The sequence below is a fragment of the Chaetura pelagica genome, unplaced genomic scaffold, assembly GCF_000747805.2.
Source record: "Chaetura pelagica isolate M959 unplaced genomic scaffold, ChaPel_1.0 scaffold472, whole genome shotgun sequence".
In the NCBI taxonomy this organism is placed as follows: domain Eukaryota; kingdom Metazoa; phylum Chordata; class Aves; order Apodiformes; family Apodidae; genus Chaetura; species Chaetura pelagica.
The window spans coordinates 878,306-890,541 of record NW_009952566.1 but is presented as its reverse complement, the minus strand read 5'-3'; the positions used below and the strand labels follow the sequence as shown (position 1 = coordinate 890,541).

Below are 12,236 nucleotides of genomic sequence, written 5' to 3'. Positions count from 1 at the left end.
GTAGTCAATATACATAAGATTTCAACTCCTATTTTATGTTTCACATCTGTTGTTTTGTCAGTTTTAATAGATTTAATATAAGTACTCTTTTTGTGTTTAGAAACATATTTTTTTTCTATTCAGAGTGATAAATGTCTGCAAGTATCATGTGTTCAAAACTGTTTCTTGACACTTCCCATGTTACAGTGTTTAAAAAAATTGGTACGAAAGTAGAGTTCTTCTGTCTAAGTCAGGTCTTTAAGTAGTGTCTTCACTTTTGCATGTGCCAAGGTAATAACCATTCAGTAAAATAGATTGTAACATGTATATGAGAATCATCAAGCATAAAGTTATTTATATTGATTAAAGAGAGACCAACTGTACATTTAAAGAAGCGTTGATCTGTCTTGGTATCTGATGTACATACAGACATGTAGACATATACATTTCTTATCCTGTGCTTTTCCATGCATTATTCATTTTATTGCAGTTGAAAACTACAACTTGCATATCCCAAAATATTATCAGTGACAGGTTCTTCTAGTGCTTAGTTTCCAAAATAATGGCGGTTTCACTGGAGATAGAGGGCAATTAATTTGTTCATGCTGTTTCCTTTCTTCTTTTGATAGTGATAAGGCTCCATCTGCCACCAGATGTCTTTCTGCCTGACTGAGATGTTTCTGTGGTCTTTGAAGACTAACTTACATATTAGAGGTGAGCTGCTACCTGTTACTGAAACAAAACAGCAAAGTGTGTTCATTGATACTAAACTGATATAAAATTCTGAATATCCAACTTAAGAGGATTTATACTTAGGGGCTAAAAAAATTAGGCAGCAAAACAATGTTTAAACTTGGTCATCTTCTTTGCTTATGTCATCACAGAACTGGAGCATCCTTTCAGTTAAAAAATGTTAAGCTGATATTTACTTGGATACATTCTCCTTTTTAGGAAGCTAAGCCCTTCTTTACTGTAAACTTCAGTTTAACAACTCATTTGGGTGAATGAAGTTCAATAGTCAAGTGATTTGCAGAGGCATTGTGATTTGTACTTAGCATGAAAATAAAAAATCACAGCATGTTTTGGGTATTTTGCATGATTATTTGAAATGTTATACTTCCAAGGATATATTCATCTTATTAATTGATTGTTCCACTAATTACTAACTATTATTAGCCATAGTATTAATTACTAGCCATGTAGAAATTATATTCATTGGTCTTGCCTTGCTATTGCTAAAATACAATAATAAAAAAGCAACCCACTGGTTTATAAGTGGACTGTATGAATATGTTATTTATGACACTTCATGCCACTTGTAGTGTACAATACTTTTGTTGAACTTTTAATATATTGACAAATTGGATATTAATAAATATTCAGTTGAACGTTATTATTAAAATTGACTCAATATGTCTTGCCATCCCATTCTGTGAAAACTGTTCTGTAAAAACAATGAATATTAAAAAGTCAAAAGCTGTATTTCTTAGAAAAGTCTGAGAGTTTAAGTAAGCACATGGTTATGATCTATTGTAATTAAAAGTGTACTGTGGCCTACTGTGCCTACTCTCTGCCTTTGACCTTCTTGCTTTATCTCTGTCCGTTTATTAATTGCCTACAAACTTCCTTTTAAAACTCTGAGGCAGAAGGGGGACTGCTGTCTTGTTCCAAAAGCTGCCTACCATTGCAGTTATCTTCCTATGCTCTTCAATGTAAGGAATTTCTCCCTGAGTTTAGGAGACAGATGTGTCAAACAAATTACTTTTAAGAAATGCCACTTACAGCCATACTGAGATCATGTTGGTGGAGCTTTCTGTAAAATACCTCAGTATTTACCAGTCAGCCATGTTAGGAACTGGTTGGTTAGGCTTGCAGTGTACCTGAAAACACCTAAATTCCTTCACCCTGGGAACCAGGTAGGCAATAATACCTACAGATTAAGAACACTGGATCCTTTTAAACGGCAGCTTTATAACTTCATGGATCTTTAAAAAGTCCTGCTGACTCTACCTCAACTTTGTCAGTCATCAGGAAACATTTATAATTATTTTAAGGTACACTTTTCACTGTGATCCTTACTTTTCCTTGTGAAAGGACACAAAAGATTCTAATTAGGAAGGTGGTAAATGTACTTCTGCATGTTGGCAGGTGGAAGAGAATCAAAGTGTATGTGAAGGAAAAGACAGAAAAAAAAAAAAAAAAAGGACCTGTCATATTCTCCTTCTTGAAAGTCTTACTGGTATTCAACTATATGCTGTAGTTTTTTCACTGTCACTTGTATTTTGACACCCAACTCTCTGCTACAGCTAGCAAAAATTGAGATGCCGAACTTTGCTTGCTAAAATGTGTTTTGCTTCTAGTGTCACATAAATAATTAAATATATTTACATTGTATAGATGAAGATATTGGGATCCACCAGTACTATGGCAAGAAAGAACCAGGTAAAATCTAAATAACGTTACTAAAACTAAACAGAACATCCAGATGTTCACTCTCTGACACTAACTGCTTGCTCTGAAAAATGCAGCTTTGAATTTCTTGTTAATGTATTTCTATAGCATAAGGAAACACAGATATTCTCTCCCCAGTTATGTCAGTATTTACAAACTTTTTATGCCACAGAAGAAAAATATTGGAAAAATACTGACATAAATATTGACATGTTAAAAATAAAACAACCTTTATGTCATTAGAAACCTCAGCGGGATTTTATACTCTGCATTCTTATATTTTACATTATGTTTTTATGTTCTGCTCAGCCCTTTCAATTGCTGCAGAACACCAAAGCACCCCACCACTGCTCCGGTGGTTGGGAATTTGCTGAAATCCCAGCAGAGGGCATCGTGAATGCGCCAGAGTGCCAGCCCTGGCCTCCTCCATCAGTCCATCCATCCCTGCCTGGTATCTGAAATGGCCATTTCAGAGTGAACGATCAATTTTCTTTATCTGATTAATCCTGTTAATCCTAGAAGTTTCACGATGGGCCAAAAGGTCTATTCGTCTAGAGTTACTTCCCTTTTGCGGCCAGGTTGGAGCGGAGGCCTGTGCAGGTTTCCCGTGAGCCGAGTTCCTGGTTGATACGCGGCCTCCATGGCTCTGCTGACAGACTGACTCAGCTTCTTCTTGGGGTTCAGTTGCAGCTCACTTCACTATCTTGATGAGATTGGAGGCTCAGTAACGCCGGGCCACCTGTTGGCCTGTGTAAGCCTTTCTTTCACTGCAAATTTAAGATATCTGCCTTACGAGGTGAAAACATGGGGGCTGTCTTAATTTTTTGTGAATGTCCGTGTTTTATTAAACTGTTTGAATCTTCTCTAATATTAACATTTGCTGACAGCAGCTGTAAGGATTACCATTCACTCTTTGTCTTCTTTCCTTCAGCATCACAGATGAAGCATGGTTACTTAGAACAGAAGCAAAAGCTAGCAGAATGTAAGGACACTTTCTGAGTTTCTTGTTACAGTAAGAACAAATTATTGATTTGGATTGGCGATGCTTCTAGAAATGCCTTGAAATAACCTCAGGCTGCTTCCAATGTACCTCTCTGCACATGCCATCTAAGATGTACAGTCAGAAAACTACACAGCACAACACAATTGAGAAAATTAATTATTCCTTCCTGGTGTATTTGCAATCTTGTGGGTTTTTTTCTCTGTGTCACTAAGCATGGTAGAGTGTATTGCATCTCAAATCCACTGTCAAGAGGAATCACAAAAAGAATCACAGTGCACATTTTTTCTGAAATGTACTGAGCAGTTGAGCAATACACATTTTTCAATCAGCTCTTGAGTTGAAATACCAGTTGCTTCAAAATTGAAAATTATAACTAAGTTACTTTTGACAAAAATGAAATTTTATTTTAATAATCTGCTGCCTTCAAAAAACAATTTTAGCTTTGAAACATTTACACTGTTGCTGCATTGTCTGGTTAAAAGTAATTTCAGTTTATGCTATCACACAGCAGAATTTTTATATTAGTACAACTTTTCTTTAGTTTTACAACTCCTGCATGGTCATTATTGCTCAGAGCATTCATTAATGTTCATACATTGTCACATGACAACTCTGAAAAATCTGATTTTTAGACAACTTCACAAAGTAGTATATATATACTGTAAGAATTGCCTTAACATTTTACCTTACCATGATGAAAATTCCAGTGGAATTGTGTTTGTAGGCAAAATGTGCTCTGGAAGGATAAACTATTTGCAACACCATAAGGTGCCCTTGGAGCAGGTTGAAGCCCCATGGGTATAAGGGTGCATGCAGCCATGTGATAAATCTACACCTGCTGTGGAGGGCTGTGTGTCTGTCAGAACCAATAGAGCTCTGCAAATGTGGGAAGGTGAAAAAGCTTTATAAGTAGGGAGGAGTACAATGGATTTACATCCCTTGTGCTCTGCGTAGCATTATGTTACAGGTGCTGCCTGTGTGAAAAGAGAAACAGGTCCAGATAAACCCTGTTATACAGAAGCCCCAGCTGTTAACTTACATACATGTGACATGCAAAAGGAACCCAAACTACTGTAGGTTGTTGCTATAAATGTAGGGGTAGCCTAGCCACAAAGTACTGTATAGCACATTTCTTAAAGGATTACTGGGTCACTTTACTCACAGCTGCTGACTTGTAGGTATAATTTGGTATCTGTTTAGGCAATTTCCCATTTTGCATATGTGGATAAGTATTTACAAAGGCACCCACTGAAAATGTGATCTTACATGCTTAATTAATATTATCATAGCAGTTCCACCAACACTGGCTTCAGTCCAGTAAAATACAAAGAGAAGTTGTGTGTTGATGTGGTCTTTTGTTGATATATGAAATCCTTAATTTTTTTACTCTATAGCACTTCTATTACAAGTTCCTCTTTGCTGGGAGGTTTAAACAACTGTTAAGTCATTCGATCTGGAAGTTGGCATACAAACTGACTTTGGAGCTCAAAACTTTTCATCAGGTTTCCTTTAAATAGGCTAGATTTTTAAAAGAAAGTGTGTTCTAGTTTTTTACTTTATACTTGTGAACAGAAAACTGCGCACTTTTGAATGATGACATTTCACAAGTTATTAGAGCCTGATTCTCAGCTATGAAAAAAACCAATTACTAACAGCTGCAGAGGAAGCAAAGCTTTGCCTCCTGGTCTCAGTGTTAATGTTTTAGGCTAGAATTGTCACAGTAGTTGGCTGAACATTAAAAAAATGGTTAAACGACATAGTAGTCATGCAGTTACTTGCTTCCTTGACTTGGTAGATTCTTCAGACCAAGTTTCCAAGAACAAATCATATATATAAATAACTTTATTCCATCATATAAGTTATAGTGTTCAAATTTACCTGTTAATACCTCTGTATATGCATATATTCATGGATATGTATTTTGCAAACATGCTAGTGCCTGCTTTTGGGAATTAGGCAATGAAATGCTAGTTCAAAAGAGTAGTATCTGTTTAGGATTTGATAAATTGAATCTGAGTTAACATACTGAATGCAAGATGCTTTCTCATTGCAAGAGCTTTGCAGCTGGGCAAGGTATCACATCCTGAGAGCTTTGTAAAAATTGCCATGGTGAAGTCATGGTCAGTGTGAATATTTCATGCTAACTGTTCCTGTGATAGAGCCTTCAAAAGGATATGTTTTGATAATACAAACCATTAAAAACCATAGCCATTTCCGTTCAGTTAGAGTAAGTTTTATATTTTAAGTAACTCCTAAAAATCTTCGTTTTGTTTCCACAGAAAAGAAACTTTTTTTTTTTCCATTATGTGCATAGGTATGTGGGTATGGATACACACACATATATATACACAGTTGCCTGTATATACACATTTCTCTGTTTTCTTTGGTTTTTTTTACTTTTATTTGACAGCTCGAGATTACCCTTGGATACTGAAAAACAAACGACCAGACAAACTGCGAGATACACTCAAGGAGGTGGAGGTAGGTTTCAAAAAGTTTCAAGTACAGCAACATATAATCTGGTTTTCAAACCTCTTTCATCAGCTTTAATTTTCATAAAGACCCAACTCTCCCAGTGATGATAAATGTGCTTTTGTCTGACGGGCTGTTCTAAAACAGCTGCATCTTTGTGTGTCATGCTTCATCTATAAACTTGAAAATCAGAAGTTTGTTAACTGATAGTGACAATGTGTACTGCCAACTCCACTCTCTGTTGTCTCTTGTCCTGTAGGACTTAATGCAAAACAGTCAATGTATGCTGAGCAAGTGGAAGAACAAACATATCTGTCAGGTAAAATATTTTTACAAGCTCTTGCAATGTTTGGTCAGTGGAGCCAAACAGCCATTCTGTAATTGATGCAGTAGTCTTAAAATGTTAACCAACAGAGAATTTTATTATTTTTTTTTTGGGGGGGACACACTAATGTATGGGCTCTTATTACATAGATGGTGTTTATTTAAATTTCTAACTTGAAATAGATGCTACAGAACATAAATCTAATTTTTATCAACAAGAAAAAATACATTTAAAGGCCCTGATTCTGTGAGATGATTATTTGGGGAAACTGAAAGCATTCTGTACCTCAAAATAGCAGACTAAGGGTGCAGTTAAAATACGTAGGTATGGAATCTGTTATATTACATTTTTATATCTTGTGACATGTCTGTCACAGATATTTTTACTTTGTGCTTGTGTAATATGGGAGGGAAGCTGTAACTCTAAACCAGCTAGCTCATTGACCAAGTTATGGAACAAAAGATACTGTGACATGTGGCACACATATAGCTATGCTCTCTGTCTATGTAAGTTCCACACATTGTATACAAAAGATAAGGTTTCATATCTTTGTTAACATAGGCCAGTAGGGTAGGTGGAAGATGTGAACATGACACATGCTCTAGCTCATGTTAATCATGAGCTTCTTCTGAAAAACATATGTATTTTGTAAGTTTCTGCAGTCTTCATTGTTCATGAAGAATGTGCCTTGTATTTGAACCTGCTTTGGTATGGGGAATACTTGTAAATATTACTGTTTCTAAAAAGAAATGGTGTTCTAACCTTTATGCTTTTTAAGATTATTCATAATTTTTAAATTCTAATTCAGGTAGTTCCAAATGTGTGTCAGCAGGATTAATATTAAATATTCAAATATTATATAGCTGAAATTTCCAGAAATGTCTTTAAGAATAGCAAAAATTTTAGATACCTGACATGTCAAATAGTACATTGTGGTATTGTATCAATAATAAAGTTATTATTGCCTAAGCTACATTTGCCTATCAGATCTTATCACTAGTAAAGGTATATAATTCTTGCACAGATTATACAGTATATATCTGTGAATGTTTATCTTCTAGAATTCATTTAAATATTAATCATACGCTAATTTAGATGACTTGTTTTTTTCGGTTGTTATTATGGTTCTGATTGAGAAAGGAATTTGTAGTGAGTCAATCAGCCATAAGTGCATTCATCTGCTTCTCAGTTTTCTGTCTCTTCATTTGCTTTCCCCATCCATTCTGCCTCTATCATTTTCCATCTATCTGCATCTACCCGCATTCCTTTCCAAGACATACTTTGGAAAAGGAAACTTCTTGCAAAAATTTGATCATCCTGCCTTTATAATATAACATTTTTCGTTGACTACCAATGCTGTATGAAACTTTTTTTTTTGGCTTAGCATCCTCTAAGTAGTTTCAGGCTTACATAAACAGAAAGGAAACAAATAGAACTTTACTTACTTTTTGTACAAGATGGGAAAGAAAAGAGATGGATGTTTTTGTCTTAGTATATTAGGTCTGCCTCTGTGTAGGATTGAATCATGTAAAGGGGTAGCTTTTTTAGGGTATTTAGATGACTTGTATAGCCTAAGTAATAGTTATAGTATAGCTTATAACATAGGTAGAGTTATAATTCTAGGTAAAAATCATAGTAATCTTTTTCTCCTTAATTTCTACTTTTGGTTTCTCAATCACAAAACCAAATTTTTAGTATAATAATGGCTGATAATCAAAGTTTCCTACAAAGTTTAGAATATTCTGCCAAAATTATTGTTATTCCACTTTCTACCTTCCTGAAAATATAAGCTTTCTAACAGATGAAAATAAAACAGACAAAAATAAATAATTTGGGAGACTCTAGAACAGAAAAGCTGTGTTCTATATATTTTTATGTCCAACAGTTTGTTTTTCTGCTGCTCATCCATCTTTGAGCATTTTGCAGGAATATCTCAACTCTCCCTTTTTGATAGAAATGTTCAGAAGCTTCTGGAAAAGATGTATATATTTTTTTGGTTCTAAGAAGACAACTCATTAAGTGTTTCAGCAGAAGGTGCTTATTTGCATAATATTGCGATCTATGTCGTAGCACTACTGTATTCACATGCTATTTTGGATGGGTACGAGAGCAGCTGCTAGTGGAAAAAGAAGAGTTCATTTTTTGCTGTAACTTTGAAGTGAAATAGGAAGCAACATGTCAGACTCAACAGCCCGGAGAGCATGTAATGAATTACCCTTGACTCGTAATTTTCATTGGTTTCGGCTAAATCTGAGTGTATGTTTTAATTATAATTTTTTTTTTACCACTTTGTTTTTTAATAGTAACACAATGTCAAATAAATTATTTTATAATATTTAAAATATTTACCTCAACAGCTATCACATTTCACAATACATGCTCTATGTATTTGTATATGCCATATCTTTAGCTGAACCAGGAAGGATTCCCTTTATGTTGTAATAACAGTGTGGTATCCGAAACTTCAATGGCTGTTGTACTTTTCACAAGGCAGAACAAATGGAAAGAAATCAGAAAGGTCATATAATGGTAACAAGACTATCATGTAATAGAGTAGTATTTTGTGGGAAACAAGCATAGGACTGCTGCTAGTGTGCCTTCTGGAACCTAAACATCACTATTCTTAGTATCTCATTGCTTCCTCCAGCACTTCAGGCAAAAATGGAGGGCTATAAATTTCAACATGTCTCTGCTAGAAATAAGTGTTCTGTCATGTTAACTGTGTGCAAATGACCAATTAGACTTCATGCATATGCCTCAACAAAAAATCTAGTAAGTTTGCAATGCAGATGAACTTGTCCAGTCTATGAATGTATTTCTAGAAATTGGTTCTCCTATATGAGTTTGTCTAGAAGACTGTAATACTGTCCAAGCTTTCTGCTTTTCTTAATGTTTCACTTTAGGCATCAACATTTCTCCTGTTACTATTTTTTATACAATCAGTGTATTACAAGTTTTATATTTACTTCCTTATCCATTGCCAAAAATATCTATTGGTCTTTATTTTTGCAATTCTAAGTGTACATTCTTGTACAGCTTAGAGTTTCTGAAGTACACGATGCACCAGTTCATTGGAACATAACATAGACTGTACATGGATTTTTGTCAAGGAGCTTGCTCTCTTATTTAAAAGAGCTTAGTTGAGCCCTAAAGGACTGAGGTCTTTTCTTTCAGATCTGTTCCTACTTGTTCCAGTAGGATCTGAATGCACACCATTTCTGTATGGTACTTCTGAACACCAGCTTTGATGGCCTGTGATGAGTTGCTGAAATAATCCTGTAATCTTCAGTCAGATGATGTAAAAGGGAAAAAAACAAAAAAGAAGGATGACAGAAAAAAAGACAAGAAGTCTGTCGTGGTTTGGGCCCAACATGACCACAAAGGAACAGTCCCATGGCCACTCACTCAACTCCCACACACACACACACTCTGGGATGAGGAGGACAAAGCTCATGGGTTGAGATAAAGGACAAGGAGGGTTCTTCAACGATTAAGGTCCTGGGCAAAATGCTCAACTTGGGAAAAAAATAGTAACTTAATTTCACACTAATCAAACACACTCAGGACACAGACACACACAGAGCAGGGCTTGTATATGTTGCCCCACCCCTCCCTTCTTTCTGGGCCCAAATCCCTTTGTTCCTGGTTTCTCTCCCTCCTTCCCCCCAGCAGCACAGGGGGACAGGGGATGGGGTTTAGATTCAGTTCACAGGGTGGTGGTTCTTGCTGCTCCCTCCTCCTCAGGAAGAAGGATTTCTTACAGTCCTTCCCTGCATCCCCAGGGGGTCCCTCCCATGGGAGACAGTCCTCCATGAACCTCTCCTTCCTGAGTCCTTCCCACGAGGTCCAGAGCTGCTCCAGCCTGGGCTTCCCACAGAGTCACGGGGGCTTCGGGAACAAACTCCCTGGGGTCCTCCAAAGCTGCACAAAGTCCACAGGCAGCAAATCCTCTGGCCACAAAATCCAAGTCCAGTGCCCAAGTTCACCCCTCCTGGCACCTTCAGGGAATGTTCCACCACATTCCTCCTGGAGTGCAGGGGCACAGCTGCCATCTTGCCATGGGTTGCCAAGAAACTTCTTCTTGGGCACCTTCTTCCCCTTCTTCCTCACCAACCACCAGCACTGCTCTCCTCCTCTTGCACAACTCTTCTCCCCCCAAGTGCTCCTCTGCTCAGGTGTTAGAGCTGTTCTTTAGTATGTTAATCGCTGAGGCGCATCTACTGTCTATTGTCCTTCTAATGGCTCCTTGGCTGGTTTTGGAGCAAGGGGAGCTTCTCAGCTTCTTACTGGAGCCACCCCTGGTGCCCTTCCCCTGCTACCAAAAAACCCACCAAACCAAACCAGAACAAAGTCTTTACAATAAGATGCAACTGTATTCTTTATAATTAAATAAACAATTTACTCTTCAGCTTTCCCTGCCAAGGAGTAATAATGTAAGGAATTAATTTTATCAATATTGTTGAGTTTACTCACCTCAACTCTGGCTGCTTCCCTGCCTCTTGGTCTCATCTAATTCTTTGGAATGCTTTTAAGTTTGGCCACAAAATGATGAAATCAATCCAATGAAATGATGCCATTGGTTCAGGTTTGGTTTTACAATATAATGTTGTGAAAAATTCATGAGATCTAGCCAAAACATTTTATTTCCAACTTTTTTAGTTTTTTACATTTGCATTAAGTTGCAAAATTAAACACATGCCAACATTGAATTATTTTACTGTATTAAAGCCAAGAACTAGGTGTGAATCATATGCTGCCTGCTAATGAAAAAGATGTATATATTCTTTGCTAAATTACTTTGATTTTATTTCGTTTGATTTGCACTACAATTTACATATGTATATGAATGGTTTTTATTTTACCATTACTGGCATAGTTAGAACTGAATTCTGAATTGAGATACACAGTAATATTTGCTGACATGGCTTGTTACATCACCTACAATGCCATAAGCAAACTGATTTAGCAAGATATGTGGTGACACATAGGAGCACATCTGATACAAAAATCAAAACATTCTGGCTAGAGTACATGAGAAGCTAGTACCCATCACTAGTTACTAAGAGGAACACTACCCTCACATTATGTTTTTTTGATTGCTTTTGATCACAGCCATTAATGTGTTGTGTGGCTTTAGAGATTTGGAGCTAGAAGTACAAATGCATTGATTGTTGTGAAACAGTAACATGTAACAACAATAACTTAATATGCAATAAGGCATGCAACAGAATAATTACAGTAGGGTGGCTAAGAAAGCAATCTGGAATGAAGAGGTGGGGAAAAACCCTGGGAACCTGCTTGAACAAGAAAAGCTTTGCAGTTCTCTTCTCCTTTTGCATATTCCTTTGTTGGTTGAACTCTATAAGGGAAAACAGTTTGCAGCAATATTTTTTACAGGCATATTTTTTTTCTCTTACAATATTAATCAGGTAGAAGCAAATCCTGACTTTGCTCTGCAAGTATCTTTTTAGGTAGAAGGGCTGATAAGCAACTAAGATGCATGAATGAGGACTCAAGGGCTAAGGGTTCCAAAGATAAAGGAGTCCACTTAAATATGTGCTTAAATTCTACTAAAGTCCATAAGTTGTGAGCTTTTACTTACGTCCTTTACTTAATAAAAATAACTTAAATATATATTTGAGCATTTTGCTATTGCAGAAGGGGAGGGCTAAGTCTTGCCTTGAGTGTATTCTGCTCCTTCTTACGTCTTTCTTGCTCATTGGAGGACCATTTTTCTGGCACACAAGATACACAATTTCTTCTATCAACATCTTCACATTCAACTCCTCAGTAGCACAGAAATTAAGTGGCCCTTCATTTCCAGCATGTAGAATGACCAGATTCCCAAACATTTTACTCAGACTACATTCAGTACAAGGGATATGCCTATTCTTCCAGTAGGTATGAAGTCATACTTTCAAATTTTGTTTAGGAACACCTTGAGACTGTTAAAGCTGTTGAGATGACCCTTCAGATTTCCATTTTTCACACTGCAGTACTTCAGTC

General features: G+C 36.5%; 1 protein-coding gene across 1 annotated transcript in view; it reads left to right on the top strand.

The window, feature by feature from the left end:
* The first annotated feature begins 629 nt into the window (after positions 1–629).
* Positions 630–12,236, top strand: part of WDPCP (WD repeat containing planar cell polarity effector) — a 109,814-nt gene continuing 98,207 nt past the window's right edge. Inside the window, exons 1-5 of the mRNA XM_009993435.1 lie at positions 630–693; positions 2,377–2,421; positions 3,362–3,412; positions 5,844–5,914; positions 6,165–6,224. Of these exons, the coding sequence (XP_009991737.1) occupies positions 633–693; positions 2,377–2,421; positions 3,362–3,412; positions 5,844–5,914; positions 6,165–6,224 (288 nt within the window). The 5' untranslated portion in view covers positions 630–632. The remainder of the gene's footprint in view (positions 694–2,376; positions 2,422–3,361; positions 3,413–5,843; positions 5,915–6,164; positions 6,225–12,236) is intronic.